The sequence below is a fragment of the Lipotes vexillifer genome, unplaced genomic scaffold (assembly GCF_000442215.2).
Source record: "Lipotes vexillifer unplaced genomic scaffold, Lipotes_vexillifer_v1.1 scaffold1383, whole genome shotgun sequence".
Classification (NCBI taxonomy): Eukaryota; Metazoa; Chordata; class Mammalia; order Artiodactyla; family Lipotidae; genus Lipotes; species Lipotes vexillifer.
Genome location: NW_006797683.1, coordinates 287796 through 311384, shown reverse-complemented (window position 1 = coordinate 311384; position 23589 = coordinate 287796). Strand labels below are relative to the sequence as shown.

Sequence of the window (23589 nt, the reverse complement as noted above, 5' to 3'; positions counted from 1 at the left end):
AAATGTTTTTTTTTTTTTTTTTTTTTTTTTTTTTTTTTGCGGTACACGGGCCTCTCACTGCTGTGGCCTCTCCCATTGTGGAGCGCAGGCTCCGGATGCACAAGCTCAGTGGCCGTGGCTCACGGGCCCAGCCACTCCGCGGCATGTGGGATCCTCCTGGACCGGGGCACGAGCCCGTGTCCCCTGCATCGATAGGCGGACTCTCAACCACTGTGCCACGAGGGAAGCCCTCAAATGCTTTTTTGATATTTATTTTAATAATGACAATTTATGTAAGGTATTATAGTAATAGATTTCCTATCATTGATCCTTTTCTGTAGTAGTGGGATCATCTCTGACTTGAAAAAAATCCATTTGTGAATGTTTTACTTTGGATTTTCACATCTATATATGTATGGAAGGAAAAATTATAGTTTTATCTTTGTTTTTGGCCTTTGTGTCATCTTTGATCATTAGTTCTATCTAAATTAGTTAATTTCACTTATTTTTCTAGATTTTCAAATATGTGATATGGGAATTAACTATTCCTTAAAAGTGTGAAAGAATTCACCTATGAAATAATCTACACCCAGGTCTTTTTTTTTTCTGGCTAGTTTACTAATGTGTTCAAGTATTCTTTACTCATTACTTCTTTTTTTTCAGATCTGTAGAAATTTCCAATGTGTAAATGCGTCTGTTCTGAATTATGACTGTGATATTCAGAAAAAGTGTCATGGACATGGGGTAGGTAATAGCCTCTTTTGGTTTGTTCATGAAAGTAATGCTGAATAATGAGAATTCTTAGTGAGGATTCTCTGTAAGACTTCTTAGATTTTTAGATATTGGGGAATTTAGATACCTGATAAATTGTTCGTTCTTAAAAAGTGTCTATGGATTTGCATGAATTTAGTCTTTTCTCTAGGTTTCTATTCTTGAGTTCATCATGTAGAGCAACATTCACAATTAACAAAAGTGGTATTTTGTTTTGAAGGTATGTAACAGCAATAAGAATTGTCACTGTGACAGCGGCTGGGCTCCCCCCTATTGTGAGGCTACAGGGTACGGAGGAAGTGTGGATAGTGGACCTGCATACAATGGCAAGTAATGTGGAGGGAAGTTAGTGTGGTCTCTCAGTGGCCCATGTCAAAAGTGGGGCATCCTTGTCCCTTGCCCTCGCTTCCACATCCGTTAATCTATTTGTGTCTTTATATTTAAAGTTAGTTTCCTGTAGATGGCCTATAGCTGGGTCTAATCCATTCTGCCCATCTCTGCCTTTTTTTTTTTTTTTTTTTTTTTTTTTTTTTGCGGTACGCAGGCCTCTCACTGTTGTGGCCTCACCCGTTGCGGAGCACAGGCTCCGGACGCACAGGCCCAGCGGCCCTGGCTCACGGGCCCAGCCACTCCGCGGCATGTGGGGTCTTCCCGGACCTGGGCATGAACCCGTGTCCGCTGCATCGGCAGGCGGACTCTCAACCACTGCGCCACCAGGGAAGCCCATCTCTGCCTTTCAATTGAGTTGTTTTGGACAATTATATTTAATTTGATTATTGATATGTTTGGGTTTAAATATACCATATTGATATTTTTTCTGTCACAGTCTCCCTCCATGTGATACTGTGCCATTTCAGGATCCTTCCATTTCTCTCCTCTCGCTTTTGTGCTATTGTCATCATACTACATATGTTATAAACCTATAATACATTGTGATTATTTTTGCTTTAAACAGTTGATTATTTTTCAAAGAAATTTAAATAATAGAAAAGGTCTTTATATTTACCCACATAGTTACCATTTCTGGTGCTCTTCATTTCTTTGTGTAAAGTCAGATTTCCATCTGGCATCATTCAATTTCTGCTTGAAGGTCTTCTTTTCACATTTCTGCTGGTGACAAATACTTTTAGCTTTGTATATCTGAAAAAGTCTTTATTTTGCCTTCCTTCTGGAATGATGACTGGGTAAAGAATTCTAAGGTGACAGATTTTTTCCCCCCCTTTACTTCTTCACAGCTGTTCCTGTGTTGTCTTCTGACTTGCACTGTTTTTCCTGAGAAATCTGCCATCATCTTTTTTTTTTCATTTTCTGTTTATAGTGTGTCTCTTTTTTACCCTCTGGTTGCTTATAAGATTATCTCTTTATCTCTCATTTTTAGTATTTGATTATAATGTGCCTTGGTGTGCTTGGGATTTCTTAAACGTTTTGGATTTGTGCTTTTATAGTTTTCTTCAAATTTGGAAAAATTTTGGTCATTATTTCTTCAAATTTTTTTCTTCCTTTTTCCTTCTTTTTCCTGTCCCTCAGGGACTCCAATTACATGTATATTTGGCTACTTGGAGTTCTTTCACATCTCAGTGATTTGCCTTGATTTTTAAAAATTCTTTATTCTTTGTGTTTAACTTTGAATAGTTTCTATTGTTATTCTTCAAGTTCACTCTTCTTCTGTGATGTCTGATCTGCCATTAATTCCATCCAGTGTATTCTTTATCTTAGACATTCAAGTTTTTATCTCTGTAAGTTCTATTTCTCCCTCCCTTTTCCTTTCGTTTTCTTTCTTTCTCTCTCTCTCCTTCTTTCTTTCCCTCTCTTTTTCTTTGCCTGCTTTCCTTCCTTCCTTCCTCCCTCCCTCCATCCCTCCCTCCCTCTCTCTCTCCCTCCCTTCTACTCTCTCTTTCTCCGTTCCTCCCTCCCTCCCTTCCTTCTTTCCTTCCTCATGTCTCCACACAGCATGTTCAATCTTCACTTATCTTCTTGAACATGTAGAATACATTTATAATAATTTCTAATGTCCTTGTCTACTAATTCTATCATCTGTATCATTTCTTAGTTTTGATTGATCGATTTTCTCCTCATTTGGGGTCATATTTTTCTGCTTCTTTGCATGCCTTCTAACGTTTTTACTGAACACCAGAAATTGTGAATTTTGCCTGTTGTATATTAGGTGTTTTTGAATTTCTATTGCTGAACTTTGGGCTTAAGCTTAAGTGGGCTTAAGCTACATGGATGTAGTACGGTTCTTTTGAATCTTGTTTTTAAGCTCTATTGGGGGGACCTAAGCAGCATTTAGCCTAGGGCTGATTTTGCCCCATTACTGAGGCAGACCCCTTCTGTTTATTCTACTCAATGCCATTAACTATGGAGTTTTCCACTGGAAATGGCAGGAACAGGTATTCTTTCCAGTCCTGTGTGAGTTCTTGGGTTTATTCCCACTAATCCTTTCAGATGATTCTTTCTCTGGCTTCAGGTGGTTTCCTTACATGCATACACTGATCAGTACTCAACTGAGTATTTGAGGGGAACCCTTTGCAGATCTTTCAAGTTCTATCTGTGCAGCTGCCTCCCTTCTGGTACTTTGCCTGTGAAATCTAGTTGTCTTGGCTTCTTCCTCAGACAACTAGCGTGCATTCCTCAACTCGAGGGGACCACTTGGTTTTGCTTGGATTCCCACACCCCTCATCACAGTCTGTTAACTTTCTCTAGGCAGCAAACTGGGATTGTTGTAAAGCTCACCTTATTTGCTTTCTGTCTCTCAGGGATCATTGTTCTTTATTGCCTTATGTCCAATGCCATGAAAACCATTGCTTCATGTATTTTGCCTGGTTTTCTGGTTGTTATAGCTGACAGGATAAATCTGGTCCCTATTACTCCATCTTGTCTAGAAGCGGAAGTCAGAACTATAGATGTTAATGGCTGTGTATCATTCCATTGATGGATGTGCCATAACTTGACTTAGTTCTTGTCCAATTATTTGACATTAGGTTGTTTCTAAGTTTTCGATACACATTCATAACATTGTAGTGTACATCTTAATACTCATGCATTTTTCCCACTTGAAGTATAAATTGCCAGTTATGGTATTATTAGATTGAAAGGTATAATCCTTTTATGATTCTTTTTTTTTTACTTAATTTATTTTATTTTTTAATTAAAAAAAATTTTTGGCTACACTGGGTCTTCATTGCTGCCTGCGGGCTTTCTCTAGTTGTGGTGAGTGGGGCTACTCTTCGTTGCAGTGTGCAGGCTTCTCACTGCTGTGGCTTCTCTTATTGTGCAGCACAGGCTCAAGGCGCATGGGCTTCAGTAATTGTGGCACGTGGGCTCAGTAGTTGTGGCTCATGGGCTCTAGAGTGCAGGCTCAGTAGTTGTGGTGCACGTGCTTAGTTGCTCTGTGGCATGTGGGATCTTCCCAGACCAGGGCTCGAACCTGTGTCCCCTGCATTGGCAGGCAGATTCTTAACCACCACTGTGCCACCAGGGAAGCCCTAGATATGATTTTTTATGCAGGGAAGCCTACAGGTTTTTTTTTTTAATGATTCTTGATAAAAATTCCAAATGAACTTGTGTAATGCCACTGACAGTATGAAGGTACCAATTTTAACATAACCTGGCCAGTGTTGGTTGCTTTAATTTAAATTTTGTCTACTTATTAGTGAGTATAAACTGATATATCAAGCTTGCTTTAATTTTTCATATTTTTATTTTTAATTGGGTTGAATGTTTCATATAACTTTTGGAACAGAAAGTTTTGGTACTTTTACAAATTTAAAACTATGAGGATAATTTCACGGTTTACCACTTGTGTTCATATTTACTATATTCTTTCACTAAAGAACATGAAACCGACAAAATTAATGTTAATTAATGAATTTTTAAAATTATAATAAGACTTTAAATCCATACGCCAGGGGTTCCCTGGTGGCGCAGTGGTTGAGAGTCCGCCTGCCGATGCAGGGGATACGGGTTCGTGCCCCGGTCTGGGAGGATCCCGCATGCCGCGGAGCGGCTGGGCCCGTGAGCCATGGCCGTTGAGCCTGCTCGTCCGGAGCCTGTGCTCCACAATGGGAGAGGCCACAACAGTGAGAGGCCCACATACGGCAAAAAAAAATAAATAAATAAAAAAATAAATCCATACGCCATAAAAAATAAGATTGATAAATTCAGCTACCTCAGAACAATAAACTTATGCATGGAGAAAAGCATTGTACCATAAGACAAATGACAAAATGGGGAAAATATTTCCAACTCATATACAGATAAAACTATTCTCCCTAACATATAAAGGCTTTTAGAAACTGAGAAGAAAAAAAACCAATAGACCAACAGAAAAACAGTCAAAGGACTGAGAAGAAAAAGAAATACAATGTTTCCTTAAACATGAAAAGTTGCTCAAATCATAGTATAAAAAGAGAAATGCAAATTAAAATCATAAAAGATACAGTTTTTCACCTTCCAGCTTGGCAGACATGCAGAAGTTTGACTCTATAGGTGAGGCTGTGAGGAATTCTTGTATATTGCTGGCTGGCCTTCTAACTTTTAAAAGAAATTTATTTTATTGAAGTATAGTTGATTTACAATGTTGTGTTAATTTCTGCTGTACAGCAAAGTGATTCAGTGATACATGTATATATATTCTTTTCCATTATGGTTGATCACAGGATATTGAATATTGTTCCCTGTGCTATACAGTAATAGGGCCTTGTTGTTTATCCATTCTGTATATAATAGTTTGCATCTGCTAATCCCAAACTCCCAATCCATCCCTCTCCCTCCCCCCATTCCTCTTGGCAACTACAAGTCTGTTCTTTATGTCTGTGAGTGTGTTTCTGTTTCGTAGGTAAGTTCATTTGTGTCATATTTTAGATTCTGCATATAAGTAATACCATATGGTATTTGTCTTTCTCTGTCTGACTTACTTCACTTGGTAGGGTAATCTCTAGGTCCATCCATGTGGCTGTAAATGGCATTATTTCATTCTTTTTTATGGCTGAGTAGTATTCCATTATATATATATGTACCACATCTTCTTTATCCATTCATCTGTCATGGACATTTGTAAATGGCATTATTTCATTCTTTTTTATGGCTGAGTAGTATTCCATTATATATATATGTACCACATCTTCTTTATCCATTCATCTGTCGATGGACATTTAGGTTGTTTCCATGTCTTGGGTATTGTGAATAGTGCTGTTATGAATATAGGGGTACATGTACCTTTTTGAATTATAGTCTGAATATATGGCATGCTAACTTGTAACTATCACTGTGGTAGACAGGTTGATAGTGCCTTAAAAATAATGATGAATGCATTCACCTTCTGATACAGCAATTCTACTTTTGGGAAATTATTCTACAGATATACCTGCACCGAAATGATATGACATATGTACAAGGTTATTCATTGTAACATTTTTTTTTTGTAACAGCGAAGATTGGAAAAATAAAAGTATTAGTAGGGTACTTACCGACTGAATAAACTACGGGACATCCTTTCAGTGGAGTTTTGTATAGCTGTATAGAAAATGAGGTGGTGCTGTATGTATAGTTTGGGAAGATATGTAGTATAGCTAAGTGATAAAAGTAATGTATGGAATAGCATTTATGCCATGCTACCTTTTGTGTAAGAAAGGGTTAACAATAAAACATATTTTGTTCTTGCTTATATTTACATGAAGAAATACTGTAAGATTATATAAGAAATTAATAAAAGTGGTTATCTTCAGGGAGGCAAAAATGAAGTGGGTAAGCATGAGGAGTGAACAAGACTTCTCAATATATTTCAGTTTATATCAGTGTGACTTTTGAATAATGCAAAGATTAATGTAAAACGTATCATCACCTAGTATGTTCTAGTTAATATGAGTTAACTTCTAATTTAATGATCATTAATGTAAAATCCTTCTCTGTAGAAAAGAATACTGCCTTGAGGGACGGACTTCTGGTGTTCTTCTTCGTCATTGTGCCTCTTACTGCATTGGCTGCTTTTGTCTTCATTAAGAGAGACCAGCTACAGAAAAGCTACTGCAGAAGGAAGAGATCACAAACATATGAGTACTTAGATTATTTTTCTTTTAAATTCACATTAAAAATTTTTAAGTATAATAATTATTAATGATGATAGTCATATCATAGAAGCTGGTTTAAAAATAGGGTTCTAAGTTATCTCTCCATTCTTTTGACATGATTAGCAGGAGTTAAAGGGCAGTGGTGACTCAGCCACCTCTTATAATGGTGAGGGGAAAGGATTATGGTGACCAGCCTGTATGCTACTGAAAATGGCTGCTAGGATTCATTTTACTTGACTTTGATTTCTGATAGTGGAGTAATTGGACTACACCTTCTGATTTGGGCTTCGTTAAAAAATTTTCTTCCATGTCTATTTCAAGTATCAGTTCTCATAGGAGAAGTGTTCTTCAAGTCTGTTTTGAAAACAGATTTTGTGAATCATCAGCTTTTAAGAAATAAGCTTTGATGGAAGAAAGGGTTGTCATAATTCAGACAGCTGTTATTTCTGTTCTGTGTGTTGGACTCTGATACGGCTGTCTCTCAACGATCACTTCTAACATGTTGGCATTGGAATGTAGCATATATTAGCATGGGCCTTGTAGTCAGATCTAAGTTCAAGTTCCAGTTTGTCATTTGCTAGAATTATGAACTGGAATAATAAAAAAAGTCTCTGTGCGTTGGTTTACTTCCTTTAAAATGGGAATAATGATATTGCCTATCTCTTCGGGTTGATGTGAGGGTTAAATGAGGAAATACTAACAAATAAAACCCATAGCACAATGTAATTACTTAATAACTAATCTTTCTTATGATAATGATCCAAAATGTTCAAATCTTGCCTCGATTGCTCACTTTACTTCATTGCCCTATTTCTCACTTACCTCACTTACTGCATAATGTTTTCCTGGAGTATCCTGATGTTAGCTTTATTTTTCTTAATGTATTCTGAAACAGATTTATATTTCTTTTTTTATAAATAAAAATATAAATTTTTATAAAAATATAAATATAAAAGTATAAATTTCTTTTTTTATAAATAAAAAATATAATTTATTGAGGCGTAACGCCCTCGCCCACCCTTTTCTTTGGCCACACTGCACTTGGTCAAGCACTTGGCTTGGCAGGATCTTAGTTCCCTGAACAGGGGTTGAACCCAGGCCACAACAGTAGAAGCTCCAAGTCCTAACCACTGGACTGCCAGGGACTTCCCCAGATTTATGTTTCTACACTTTTTCTTAACTTCAGACTGACCAATCCCTATAGATAATTCCCCAGTCTGCATTTCTGAAATTTTAGTTCCATAGCAATAGCTATCTCCTATACACTTCTACCTAGCTGACTTACTATCATTTCGGCATGTCTAAATCTTAGCTGACATCTTTCCAGCCAGCTTGTTTGCTCCTCTTGGACTTCCTAATATTCAGAGTGACTACTTCAAACCTAGGAATATGCTTTTACTCCTCTCTGATTTCAGGAAGACTTGAGGAGAGAAGTTGGAGAACACTGGCCCAATTGACCAAATTACATAATTTCTTAGAATTTCAGTTTATTTAATTGTAAAATGAGGTTAATAAAACTTTCTAGTACTCTAAGGATTAAAACTGGGTGAAAGCTATTAAAAATGCCATAAAAATTTTAGTTGTCTTCATGATCACCATCACCACCACTACCAACAACATTGTTCTATACTTAGGAAAATGCAAGGTCTATGTAATATAACATGTAGAAATGTTTTAATCTTAATTTAGCTCAAAAGTAATTGTATCTTTCAGGTCAGATGGCAAAAATCAAGCAAAAGCTTCTAGACAGCCAGTGAGTGTTCCTGGACATGCTTCTTCAGTGGCTCCTCCCAGAGAAGTTGTAAGTTTAAATGAAAAATTCTTTTTCTTTACTATATTATGATATCAAAGTTTTAAAGATTAAAAAAATTGTTACATCATATAGGAATAAACATAGATAATTTCCAAAGAATTTAGGAGTGTGGTCTATAGGTGGCCTCTGGGTTAGTTAATGGAATACCAGAAGGGGCCATGGCTCAGAGGAGATGGGAGAAAACATCTAGGCATTGAGAATGTCTTGCCTTGAAACCAAGCTTGGGAAATGACATGGGATTTATGCTATCACTGTTTTCTCTTATGTCTGCTATCCTTCTGTTTTTAATGCCTGGCTTCCCCAGGGCATGTTACTAAAGATCTGGTGCTGAGCTCCTGGAATAATAGGCCTAGTTGTCTCAGCAGTGGGACCAGTAATCACTGTCCTTGGGAGTGTATTAGGGAGTACTGGGATAATGATATACTTTTTCTAATATGCATATATCCCTAAGAAATATATAATATTACTTTATCTGCTTTTAAACATTATATGTTTTGCTTGCTGTCTTACACATATATCTGCAACTTGCTTTTTCCTTTAACATTGCTCTGTGATTTATCCCTAGCAATACATGTAGCTCTAATGCATTCATTTTCACTATTGATATTATGTTACATAAATACCACACAGTTTAAAAATCCATTTTCCTATGACTAGTTTCCAATTGTTCATTACTATGAACAAAGCTAAGATAACCATTCTATATGTTTCTCATGCACATGTGTGGGCTCTAGGACTATACTAGTACAGTGGTTACTATCCACATGTGGCTGTTTAAATTTCATAAATTAAATAAAAGTAAGAATTCCATTCCTCATTGACATTTTAAATGCTCGATAGATCATATGTGGCCACTATTGTAGGGACACCACAGACATAGATTGTTTCCATCATTGTAGAAAATTCTGTTAGAGAGCTCTGATCTAGGGGCATACAGGAATTAAATTGCTGGGTTGAAAGATATGTGAATATTTACTGGAAAATGCCAAATTGTTTTCCAAAAAGGTTACACCATTGGGTGATGTACTGTCAGTGGTATATGAGCATTCCTGTCAAACTACATCTTTGCCAACACTTGGTATTGTCAGACTTTTAAAGTCTTTCCAGTTATGTGGAGGTAAGATGATTAGATATCTTTCTAATATGGAAGGTTACATATGGAATCTCCCAGTTCTTCTCCCTTTTCCTTTATAAAAAAGAAACAAAACTTGTTATGCCCTTTTCCCCCCTTAACCATATATCTCAGAGATTTTTCCATATCACTACATATATAGGATGATCACACAGTCCCTACATATCCAAGTTAGAAATTATATACGTGTTCTTTTTCGTCTTTGACATATTTTTTTCCTTTTCTATTTTGGTAAAATATACATGCCATAAAGGTTGCCATTTTGACCATTTTTAAGTATACAATTCAGTGGCATTAATTACATTCACAATGTTGTGCAATCATCGCTGCTACCTACTTCTAAAACTTTTTCATTACCCCAAACAGAAACTCTGTACCCATGAAGCAATAAGTCCCCATCCCCCACACCTTAGCAACCACTATTCTACTTTTTAAAAAATTGAGATATGGGCTTCCCTAGTGGTCTAGTGGTTAAGAATCCGCCTGCCAATGCAGGGGACATGGGTTCGAGCCCTGGTCCGGGAAGATCCCACATGCCTCGCAGCAGCTAAGCTTGTGCGCCACAACTACTGAGCACGCATGCCACAACTACTGAAGCCTGCACACCTAGACCCTGTGCTTCGCAACAAGAGAAGCCCCGCTTGCTGCAACTAGAGAAAGCCCACGCACAGTGATGAAGAGCCAACACAGCCAAAAATAATACATAAAATACATAAATAAATTTATTAAAAAATAGTGCAGCTGTGGGGCAGGGTCCTGGTTCCCCCTCAAGGGATATGCATAACAAGATCTAAAAAAAAAAAAAAAAATTGAGATATAATAGACATAACATATAAGTTTCAGCTATACAACATGATTCAATATTTGTGTATGGTATGAAATGAGCACCACAATAAGTCTAGTTAACATCCATCACCACACATAGTTACAAATTTTTTTTCTTGTGATGAGAACTTTTAAAGTTTGCTCTCTTAGCAGCTTTCAAATATGCAATGCAGTGTTATTAACTATAGTCACCATGCCGTACATTATATCCCCAGGGCTTACTCATCCTGTGACTGGAAACTAATACCTTCTGACCACCTTCATCTGTTTTCACCCATCTCCCTCTCCTGCCTATGTCATTCTGCAATCTGTTCTCTGTATCTAAGAGTTTGGTATTTTTTTGTTTGTTTGTTTGTTTTTAGATTCCACATATAAGTGAGATGATACAGTATTTGTCTTTTCCTGTCTGACTTATTTCACTTAGCCTGAATGCCCTCTAGTCCATCCATGTTGTCACAAATGGCAAGATTTCCTTTTGTTTGGTGGCTGAATAATATTCTCAAATATATATATATGCCACAGATGGACACTTAGGCTCTTCCACATGTTGGCTGTTATAAATAATGCTGCAATGAACATGGGGGTGCAGATATTTTAAAAAGTTAGTGTTCTCATTTTCTTTGGATAAATACCCAGAAGTAGAATTGCTGGATCATATGGTAGTTGTGTTTTTAACTTTTTGAGGAACTCCATACTGTTTTCCATGGTGGCTGTACCAATTTCTTATACATTTGCATCAGCAGTGCACAGAAGTTCCCTGTTTTCCACATCAAAGTCAAGGGTTGTAAATTAGTGGTATTTATAGTACCAGTTAGGTACTGTATAGGTTTGGCAATACATTTTTGGAAGATTTTATTTAAAATACATGGACATAGGAAATATGTTATCTTTTAACTAATGGAGTTGATTAGGGCCAAGATAATACTTCATTATTTTTGAATTTAAAAAAATATAATTTTGACTAGGGCCCAGGGAGCCTGCTGAGCTCCCAGGCCGGTCCCCTGCCCTCCAAGGCCCCCCCTTCCCTCCCCGGCCGCATTGGTCCTGGGGGCATAAGAGGGAGGCCAGGAAGATCAGGAGAAGCAGGGGGGAGGGGCCCTCCCAGACCCCAGACCAGAGGAGAAGGAGAGGAGGGGAGGGCGTTTGCCCTGCCCACACGAGCCCAGAAAGCCTGCTGGGCTCCCAGGTGAGGTCCCCTGCCCTCTGAGACCAGGGGTGGGGGGCACGCCTGGGCCCCTTCTGTTCCATTGAGCCTAAGCCCCACCCCCTTACCCCCCCATCTTTTACAGCCCTGTGGGTCCTAAGCATAGGCCCCGCCCACCACTCAAACCTCACCCTTGCTTAGGCCCCGCTCTCTACAGCCAAGGCCTTCCCCCCCGCCCCCATTTTCTTTCTTTTTTTTTTTTTCCTTTTCCCTCCTCCTCTTTTTTACCATTGTGATACTGATGTACCTTCTGGTTGTTGATTCATCTATATTTTAATTTTACATTCTTTCTAACATATCTGTTAGTTTCCTAGCCTAATTTTATCTTTTACTTTGTTATTGTTCTTTTTCTCTTTTTTTCCACCCCCGTGGCTTGCGGGATCCTGGTTCGCAAGCCTGGGGTTGGGCGGAAGCTCCTGCGGTGGGAGCTCTGAGTCTGAACCACTGGATTAACGGGAACCTCAGACCCCAGGGAATATTCATTGGAGTGAGGTCTCACAGAGTTCCTCATCTCAGCACTAAGACCCAGCTCTATCCAATAGCCTACAGACTCCACTGTTGGGAGCCTCAGGCCAAACAACCAATAAAACAGGAACATAATCCCACTCATAAAAAAAAAAAAGAGAGACAGCAAAAGAATATGTCATAGATGAAGGAGCAAGGTAAAAACCTACAAGACCAAATAAATGAGGAGGAAATAGGTAATCTACCTGAAAAAGAATTCAGAGTAATGATAGTAAAGATGATCCAGAATCTCAGAAGTAGAATGGAAGCACGGATTGAGATAATACAAGAAATGTTTAACAAGGACCTAGAAGAAGTACAGAACAAACAGAGATGAACAGCACAATATCTGAAATGAAAAATACACTAGAAGGAATCAATAACAGAATAACTGAGGCAGAAGAATGAATAAGTGAACTGGAAGACAAAATGGTGGAAATACTGCCCTGGAGCAGAATAAAGAAAAAAGAATGAAAAGAATTGAAGACAATCTCAGAGACCTCTGGGACAACACTAAATGCACCAACATTTGAATTATAGGGGCTCCAGAAGAAGAGAAAAGAAAGGGTCTGAGAAAATATTTGAAGAGATTATAGTGGAAAACTTCCCTAACATGGGAAAGGAAATAGTCACCCAAGTCCAGGAAGCATAGAGAGTTCCATACAGGATAAACCCTAGGAAAAATACACCAAGACACATATTAATCAAACTAACAAAAATTAAATTCAAAGAAAAAACATTAAAAGCAGCAAGGAAAAACAAAAAATAACATACAAAGGAATCCCCATAAGGTTATCAGCTGATTTTTCAGTGGAAACTGCAGGCCAGAAGGGAGTGGCAGGATATTCTTAAAGTGATGAAAGAGAAAAATCTACAACCAAGACTACTCTACCCAGCAAGGATCTCATTCAGATTCAGAGAAGTCAAAAGCTTTTCAGACAAGCAAAAGCTAAGAGAATTCAGCACCACGAAACCAGCTTTACAACAAATGCTAAAGAAACTTCTCTAAGTGGGAAACACAAGAGAAGAAAAAGACCCACGAAAAAGAAAAAACCCCAAAATTAAGAAAATGGCAATAGGAACATACGTATCAATAATAACCTTGAATGTAAATGGATTAAATGCCCCAACCAAAAGACACAGACTGGCTGAATGGATACAAAAACAAGACCCGTATATATGCTGTCTACAAGAAACCCACTTCAGACCTAGGGACATATACAGACTGAAAGTGAGGGGATGGAAAACAGTATTCCATGCAAATGGAAATCAAAAGAAAGCTGGAGTAGCAATACTCATATCAGATAAAATAGACTTTAAAATAAAGACTGTTACAAGAGATAAGGAGGGACACTACATAATGATCAAGGGATCAATCCAGGAATAAGACACAACAATTATAAATGTTTATGCACCCAAAATAGAAGCACCTCAATACATAAGGCAAATGCTAACGACCATGAAAGGAGAAATCAATAGTAATACAATAATAGTAGGGGACTTTAACACCCCACTTACACCAATAGACAGATCATCCAAACAGAAAATAAATAAGGAAACACAAGCTTTAAATGACACAATAGACCAGATAGATTTAATTGATATTTTTAGGACATTCCACCCAAAAGTGGCAGAATACACTTTCTTCTCAAGGGCACATGGAACATTCTACAGGATAGATCACATCCTGGGTCACAAAGAAGCCTCAGAAAATTTAAGAAAATTGAAATCATATCAAGCATCTTTTCTGACCACAACACTATGAGATTGGAAATCAATTATAGGAAAAAAACTGTAAAAAACACAAATATGTGGAGGCTAAACAATACATTACTAAGGAACCAAGAGATCATGAAGAAATCAAAGAAGAAATTAAAAAATACATAGAAACAAATGACAATGAAAACATGATGACCCAAAATCTATGGGATGCAGCAAAAGCAGTTCTAAGAGGGAAGTGTCTAGCAATTCAATCTCACCTCAAGAAACAAGAAAAATCTCAAATAAACAATACACTTTTAAAACAACTAGGAAAAGAAGAACAAAGAAAACCCAAAGTCAGTAGAAGGAAAGGTGTGGTGAAAAGGGAACCCTCCTACACTGTTAGTGGGAATGTAAATTGATACAACCACTATGGAAAACAGTATGGAGGTTCCTTAAAAAGCTAAAAATAGAACTACCATATGACCCAGCAGTCCCACTGCTGGGCATATACCCTGAGAAAACCATAATTCAAAAAGAGTCATGTACCACAATGTTCATTGCAGCACTATTTACAATAGCTAGGACATGGAACCAACCTAAATGTCCATCAGCAGATGAATGGATAAAGAAGATGTGGCACATGGTATACAACGGAATATTACTCAGCCATAAAAAGAAACGAAATTGAGTTATTTGTAGTGAGGTGGATGGACCTATAGTCTGTCATAGAGTGATGTAAGGCAGAAAGAGAAAACAAATACCATATGCTAACGCATATATATGGAATCTAAAAAAAAAAAAAGGTACTGATGAACCTAGTTGCAGGGCAGGAATAAAGAGGTAGACATAGAGAATGGACTTGATGACATGGCGTGGGAGGGCAAAGCTGGGGCGAAGTGAGAGTAGCATCGACATATATACACTACCAAATGTAAAATAGTTGGCTGGTGGGAAGCAGCAGCGTAGCACAGGGAGATCAGCTCGGTGCTTTGCGATGACCTAGAGGGGTGGGATAGGGAGGGTGGGAGGGACACGCAAGAGGGAGGGGATGTGGGGACATAGGTATGCATATGGCTGATTTGCTTTGTTGTGCAACAGAAACTAACACGGTATTGTGAGGCAATTATACTCCAATAAAGATCTATTAAAAAATATATACAATCTTAAAAGAATTAAATATTCTACACTCAGTAGCAAAGACATGTTGAATAAGCAAAGTATTTTAAAATGTCAACATTAATAGTCATCTATTCACTGATTTTTAAATAGATTGATTACTTTTATATGGAAAATAAACTTTATAGAAAATATATTTATGAGTGCACTGTGGTAATAACTTTTTTTTTTCTTTTTAGCCTATATATGCAAACAGATTTCCAGTACCAACTTATGCAGCCAAGCAGCCTCAGCAGTTCCCATCAAGGTCTGAAGTGAATTTGCTTAGATTACTTGACCAGAATAAAACCCAGGGTTAATGTCTAAATAGTTCTCTTGTATTTTTAATTTAATTTAGGACAAGGTATTTGTTGCTAACAGTTTAGATAGAACACAATTTGCAGAAAAAACACAATTTTAAGAGCTTTTATATAAGTTTTGTCATATTAATGCAGTGTCGGAATGAAATTTTAAAGAAGCCCAAACAAGACAGTCAACAGCTGCTGTAGCCTTTGGTGTCTGTAAGATTCAGAAGCAACGACCTTTAAAATAACCAGCAATGGGAAATCAGATAGGCTGGACCAGCCTTCTTATTAGGAACAGCTAGAAAAAAGCTAGACAATATAAGAAAATATGTATTTCAAGGCATCAGAAAACTACCAAGGAAATGAGCGATTATGGGACTATGGTCCAGGAGAGGAAGGCAGTCCAGAGATAATCTCAGCTTTTGGGACCATTTTTCATCCTAGACTGTAAATATCTACCTATTCTGAACATGAGAGGATAGGAAGCTGAGGAGAGCTTTCAACAAACTCATAGGGATGAGGGGACAAAGACTGGATCCCTGTCAAGGAGCTGGCAAATATCCCAGTCTTTGTGTTGGGACCCCAGGGTAAGGGTGAATCAGACCTTCAACTTATTTCCTGCAGTTTTATTATTATTTTTTTAATGTTTGGCCCCCAGTTTAAAAAGCTAGACATATAAGAAAAGAAAATGTGACTAAAACCAAGAAAAGCAGACTCAGAGGGTACGCAATTAATATCAGAGACGGACTTTAACTATGACGATTACATCACCGAATTAATAGTCAAGATTGAGAATTTCAGCACAAAACTAGATGTGCTGGACTTAAAAACCTAAAAAAAGAATTAAATGGAAATTCTAGAACTGAAAAACACAAGAAAAATAAAAGACTCAGTGGATGGGCGTAACATCAGCAAGAAAGGAGAAAATTTATTATAACATTTTGCATCACATAAAATACATCTCACCCCTCCCACCCCGCAAAAGTCCTTCAAATTACAGTTGAATTGCACACTGAGTAGTATCCTCAAGTATAATCTTTATTATGCAGTGAGAGTGTACTGAAATCCACCTGAACCTCAGGAGCAGATTATATAAATTGTGAGACACATATTCACCAGGTAAAGTTCTAGTATGTTATTGGAATAGAGGTATATACTAGAATTGGATGAAGGAGTTAGGGAAGCGTATCCACAGGTTAAAGCATGAGAACTGAGAAGGACTGCTATAGAAGTCATAGCAGGTTTAATTCTCAGAGTGGAAATTATATTTGAGAGAGCTGGAATTTCAGCTCTATGTATGTGTGTAAGGTTTATACTTAGTTGTGATTTGCTCCCCTTAAATCCTAACAGTACAAGAGGTGCTTAATTCACATAGTATCTTCACTTGTCTTTTACAATTTGTCTTTTCTATTTCATGTACTGTCCTTTTTTCTTTTTTTTTCTTTTTTGCGGTACGCCGGCCTCTCACTGTTGTGGTCCCTCCCGTTGCGGAGCACAGGCTCCGGACGCGCAGGCTCAGCGGCCATGGCTCACGGGCCCAGCCGCTCCGCGGCATGTGGGATCTTCCCGGACTGGGGCACGAACCCGGGTCCCCTGCATCGGCAGGCGGACTCTCAACCACTGCGCCACCACGGAAGCCCCTCATGTAGTGCCCTTTTTAAAAACATATACACCAGAACCTTTGTACATTGTTGATTATACACTAGCCTGACTTTAAGGTAGTTACTCCATTTTAGACTCCGATTGGAGACTTTTAACCATTACGTATCCGATTCGTAATGATCTCAGAATATAAGGTACCCTTAAGAATTGTCAGTGATGTCAAGAATGGTGTTATGTTGGGCTTGTAATGAATGTAGCATTATTTCATACGGTTGAAACATACGATTAACTGTCTTTCTTCCCCCTCACAGGCCGCCTCCACCACAACCGAAAGTATCATCTCAGGGAAATTTAATTCCTGCTCGTCCTGCTCCTCCACCTCCGTTATATAGTTCCCTCACTTGATGGTTTTTTTTTTTTTTTTTAACCTTTCATTTTGCAGACATCTTCAGGGAACTGAGCTAATTTTTTTTTTTCCTGATATTTTCTTGAAAAACCTTTCTTCCTGCTGCAATTATGAATGAAAACAAAATACCACCAAACAAACTTCATTAATACAGAAAAACAGAACTTGAGTAGTGGGAAATGAGAAACAGAAAAAATGCAGTAAAGCCAGGGAATTTAGAATAACATTTTCATTTCCATTACTGAATACATTTTATTCGGTCATCTGTGAGGTTAATGCACCTGACATGGATTATGTTATTTGAACATGTTACTGTAGTGATTTTCAAATTAACTGTATTGGTTTAAGTTTTGTCATTATGTGCTTAAATGTAATTCTGAATTTTGACCTTAGTTATCATTAATGTAGTTTCTGATTGAACATGTAATAATCTAATACCTGTGAAAACTAATTAGCTGTCAATTAATATCTAATATTTTTAATCTTGCACAGACTAATAATCATCACACACTAGAATTTTGTGTATCTCATTCACTACATGAATAAAGGAATACTCTGTCTTCAGAAGAATGCACAAAATACAGAATTAAGATACCATAATATAAATTTAAAAGTGCAAAAACACACTAAAAGTGTGTATGTGTATACTTACACACAGTTATTATCTTCCATTTTAATGAACATTCTATGGATATATGATTCTATGGATTCTATGGATAATAGATTCTGTGGATCTATCTATGGATAATGAATATTAGAAAAGTTAATTTAATAATGGAATTTCTATTATGAATCATGTTAAAGCATAACATCCTTTTACAATAGCATTATTTTAAATTAATTATAAACTTTAAGGTACGAAGTATTTAATAGAACTAATCAGATACGCTGTTGATTCTTGGCTGTAATAAAAAGCAGGAACAATTATAATATCTTCAATCAATTGAGCTATCATAAAACCACTTGAGAATTTCATAAGCACTTTAATTTTAAGTCCAAAATATGAAACTTCAAAGATTGCTATTAATATAATTTAGAATGTTTACATTTACTAAGGTGTGCTTGATAATGTCTCTGTTGACACTAATATTTTTAAAGAAATTAGGCTGGAGAAAGGAAGGAAGAAAAAGTTTTCTTAGTTAAGTGCAAAAAAGTTAGTGGTATCTGTGAGTTATTGTCCCAGCTATGATAAAAAAATGAATTTTTACTGTGGAAGAAATGGTATGAATGATAAAAATTTAAGCACCTAAATTTTTTTGGTAATTTTTCATAATAAAGTTTATTAATAAGTTTATTAACTGAATTTCTTTAGTTTTAAAAAAATTTTTGGTTTGTGTATACATACATATACAAACATAAGATTTACAATAAATAAAATACTTGAAATTCTGATTTGTGTTGCCCAGTAATTTCTTAAATACTCAGCTATTTATAACCTTATTAATTAAAACATTATACTAGTTTTAGGTAAAACTACTAGTCAAATGTTTACAGATACTATCTCACTAATTTCCCAGACTTCTGCCAAATTGTGAACAGTGGCTTTTTGTTAAAAAGAAAAGCAGATTGGTTTTGAAGAAGACACATATCTGTCTTCTGAAGATGGTACATTCATTATTTTAACAATCAGGTACATATTAAAAGTTGTAAACAGTCCCAAATAAAGGTTCTTCATTTCAATTTAAATCTCTGAACGAATATACGACCAAAAATGTTTGTGTTCGTCACTGAGATAGTCCCACAGTTTTTGCACAGCTTTGCAATTGTCATTCATATCACTGAAATTTCACAGTTGGTAATATATTAACTATGCAACTTAAAACTTTTTTCAGAATTAGATAATTCCTTGGATCTTTGAATATTTAGAAAGTTTTTCTAAAAGACTGTTGATCAGTCTGAACTTCTTTTGCTTTTATATATATTTTTACATATTTTATATTCTTTTCACTTAGGTTTGTCCTTGATTTATCTTGGATTGTTATTAAAAATTGTAAAATTTCTTGGTCATAGATGCCACTTAAAAATTTGAAAATATTACAGGGATTCTTTGCCATCTTCTAAAGATGTTTTAATAATCAAGGATAAATTGTATGTAACTTTGGTGTCGCTGTGTGACTGTGTTCACCAGCTTATTACCTTGTTCGAGGTATTGCATTTTCCCTTTCTATCAGGCAGCTGCCTGGGTCTCTAACCATCTAGTAAAACATGATCTAGGTTTTCTAAGCACAGATCAGATTTTATTAAATTCTATAAATGTTTACTGAAACTCTACCATCTTGCAGGTACCACAGTAGGTCATTAGGTCCTGTGATATGTAAGTTCTGGATGAGACATGCCTCCCATTATAGAGAGAGCCATATACACAGGAATGACATAAAGTCTGCTTTTTAAAAGATTTAAACAGGAAAGGTTGCGGAGAAGGAAATAACAAAGAAGTGAAATAACTGGAAATCCATTCAAAGTACTTACCACTAATTAACAAGTCTAAGCATTTACTGTAACGGTTCTAATGCTGTGAAGCAAGATGAAACCAGCTTTTGGCTCAACTACCCCCTAAAAGAAGTGTTAGTCTAGCATTTGTTGTTCCTGTTGAGATGCAAGCTATGTGTATACAGGTGACCCTTGAACCACGTGAGTTTGAACTGCACAGATCCACTTAACAAGCTTTTTTGTTTTCCAATAAAAATACAGTGGCACTCCATATCTGCAGGTTCACATCCGTGGATTCAACCAACCTCAAGTGGCAAATAGTTCGGTATCCATGGTTGGTTGAATCTGCGGGTACGGAAATTGGAGGGCCAACATCGGGACTTGAGCATCTGGGGATTTTGGTATCCACAGTGGGTCCTGGAATCAATCTCCCCATGGACACCGAGAGGCCAGTTGTATTTTTGTTGCCGTGTTTATGCTCATGATATTCTTTTGCAGGCTTAGATTACCCTGTTGAAATCCTATGCATCCATAAAATCACATCTCAACTGTGAGTTTAGATGTGGTGATTCCCCAGACGAACTTTTCTGTGTTACCACGGGACCTTTTAGTTTCTGTATCTGCCGTTCTGTTAATTGGTGTGAGAGATTAACTCATTCTTGGGGATTTGAAAAGAATTGAAGGATAGTGCATATACGTAGAGACTGGGGGGGGGTGGTGAGTCTGGGAGGGAGGAGGCATTGCAGTCCAAGGTAATAAGGCAATTTCCATTCAGGAAAGACAGGAAGTCATAAGTAGTCATAGCACTGGGGATAGAAGAAAAGAAGCAGCAGCCTGGGCTCCGAATTTAGAAAATTTTGAATACTATGTTCAGGAATTCAGCTAGAATTTTCTACTGGAACATATGTACTGTAATTATTGGCAAAAATCTTGTCCATTTCATTCATTACATGAATGAATGAATATTTATTGTACTGAGAAGTTACTGAACAAGAGCAGGCCATCACATGAATTTTAGCCAACGGTTTGGGGAGAACCTTTTTGATTGGAGGAAAAAAGTAGACACAGCCTGGTTACAAGGTGTATTTGGGCAGTGGGTATGGAAAAAAACCATAGCAGGTACTTTCCGAAGATACCAAAATCTACTCACTTTTCCCTTTCTTGGAATCGTTTTAAAATCTGTCAGGATTTTTGTTGTTGTTTTAATTAAAAAACCTCAGCTTTAGGAAATATGAATGTATAATTCGTGTGTGTGTGTGTGTGTGTGTGTGTGTGTGTGTGTGTGCACGCGCATATGCGCATAGTTTTAAATTCAGCAAGTAGTGTCTGATACAAAACATCGCACAATAAATGTTAGTTCTTTTAGGTCCAGCCACATGAAGCGAAAAGTTTGTGGCGGACGATGACCGCGACGGAGAGGGCTGGGGTGGTCGAGGACCTCCAGATAACTGGCCATTGGGGAGAGCGGGCTGCTGGGAAAAGAGCTTCCTGCGGATCCGGACGCACGACTATAAAGGGAGGCGTGCCCTACAGGCGATTGGTGGACGGGGCGCTGAGTACCGGGTGCTCCGGTAGGTGCCGCAGCCTCGCGAGAACGGCGCTCACGAACGGCCAACGGCAGTAGGGCTCAAGTCTCCACTGGAAGAGTGGAGTCGCGAAATGTTCAGTCTAATGATGTTGCTAGCGGGGCTCAGTGGCTTGCTAACGTCAAGACCCGGTAAGCCCGAGGATGCCCTGTTTTTTACTCCGGTAGGGGGAGGAGGAAGATTTTTCTTTTCCTACTTTCCACGCGTACCTGCTTGGGTCAAACTGCGCCTCGACGCGATTGAAAACTCGGCGCCTTTCCCTGCTTTTAGGTTTCTTTTGCCAGTCAGGAAACCGGGCCGTTTTTAGGCGCTCCGTAGGGATACAGAACTGACTCACGAGAGAGGAAGATACTTTTAATAAGCTCAAGGACTAAATCTCTGACTCTCTGAATCTGGGTTTGGGGCAGCCGTTTATGGAGGTCTGTTAGGCACTCACAAAACTACCTCACAATTTCTTGCGCTCAGAAGCACCCCAGAAACTTAATGAACTCAAACTCCAGAAAACTGTGTCTCCTTAGATATCATCTGTTCCAGTATAATTTGTCCTGCATTCAGTAACTTGTCCGGCAGTACCAAAAAAGTATTCGATTGCTAACATTACGGGGAACAGTTACAGAGAGTCCTCGAAATTTTAAAATATATTAGGGGGGATTTAGATGCAAGTAAAATTTTAAGAGATGTTCTTATTTTCCTTCCCTTTTTATACACCGTTCTGAATCCTCCCATTCTGTGTCAGTTCACGGAATATCTTGTCTTCTCCCCCATCTGCATAATGTTCTGTGGCTTGGAGGTACCACAGTTTATCAGCCAGTTCTCTTATTAAAGGACTGTTGGACTGTTTCCAGTCATTTTGCTGTTACATGCTACACTGCTGAACTCGGACGGCACCCCCCGTTCCCCCGACAAAATACCCTAGACCGGGTGGCTTGAACAACAGAGATTTATTTTCTCACAGTTCTGGAGGCAGGAAGCCTGAAATCAGGGTGCTCTCATAGTGGGGATCTGGTGAGGTCTCTCTTCCTGGCTAGTAGAGCGTTCCCTTATTGCTGCGCACTCACGTGACCTCTTCTTTGTGAGCAGAGAGAAGGAGCAAGCTCACTGGTCTCTTCTTACAAAGGCGTGAAACCCCTCATGAGAGATCCATCTTCATGATCTCATCTAACCCTGTTTACCTCCCAGAGATCCCATTGCTAAATACCATCACGTTGGGGGTTAGGGCTTCAATAGGAAAGCTGGCCGGGGGTGGGGTGGGGGAACACATCTTCACCATAACACCTGTAACATTTAAATACAGTGTTTCTGAAACTTTTCGGAATGTTTCAGCAAAGAAATGAACAAATATGTAACAATTATTGAAGTTCTCAGAGAGCTTTTATGTTCTGCTTATATTCGTCAGTATTTGTCATATTAGAAATTAATGGAGAAATTTAAGAATTTTAATTAATTCATTAAAAAATAACAGTAATGTTACTGAACTCAGGTTTGGCTGCTCACGGCTCGAAAGCCAGTACTCGAGAGACAGGTATTGGTAGGAAAGGAAAGGTTGCTTCATTCAGGAGGCTGGCAACCTGGGGAGAAGGTAGACTCGTGTCCAAAAACCAGCTTGGTTGTTGATCAGGGGGCAAGAGCTTTGAAAGGGGAGTTTCAGGGATGTATAGGCAGAGGGAGGGGGCTACGACCTGCAGAAGAGCACAGTCACCTCCCACAGTCATGAAATTGGTCATGTGGTGGTCTGATCAGTGTCATCTTGATTGTTTTAAGTTCAGTTAATCTTCAGTTCCAGGGTTGGTTCCCGTTTCCTTGAGGCCAGTTCTTGGAATTGTGCAAGATGGAGCAGCTTATGTCTTGGCTGCAGTCTAGTCATCATGTAGTTAACTTCTCCCACCTGGTGAGGGTTTCAGTGTCTGCAAAACAGCTCAAAGGACATGGCTCAGAATATTATCTATAGCTCTTGAAGAGGAACTAAAGGTCCTTGACTTTGTTTAATGGCTAAACTATTATTATTTTGTCTTGCTTAACTGCTTTCCTTTGGTTCTGCATTTTTTTTTCACTTCTCTGATTGAATTTATTCTTTTTTTTTTTTCTTTTTTTTTTTTTTTTTTTTT

At 37.9% G+C, this 23589-nt stretch overlaps 2 protein-coding genes across 2 annotated transcripts in view; both read left to right on the top strand.

The window, feature by feature from the left end:
* Window positions 1-18860, top strand: part of ADAM9 (ADAM metallopeptidase domain 9) — a 103931-nt gene extending 85071 nt beyond the window's left edge. The window contains exons 17-22 of the mRNA XM_007469771.1: window positions 643-723; window positions 971-1076; window positions 6663-6804; window positions 8532-8619; window positions 15356-15423; window positions 17374-18860. Coding sequence (XP_007469833.1) covers window positions 643-723; window positions 971-1076; window positions 6663-6804; window positions 8532-8619; window positions 15356-15423; window positions 17374-17467 — 579 coding nt within the window. The 3' untranslated portion in view covers window positions 17468-18860. The remainder of the gene's footprint in view (window positions 1-642; window positions 724-970; window positions 1077-6662; window positions 6805-8531; window positions 8620-15355; window positions 15424-17373) is intronic.
* A 2697-nt stretch (window positions 18861-21557) lies between these two features.
* The window catches only part of ADAM32 (ADAM metallopeptidase domain 32), a 184217-nt gene continuing 182185 nt past the window's right edge, over window positions 21558-23589 (top strand). The window contains exon 1 of the mRNA XM_007469793.1: window positions 21558-21647. Within this exon, the coding sequence (XP_007469855.1) occupies window positions 21558-21647 (90 nt within the window). The remainder of the gene's footprint in view (window positions 21648-23589) is intronic.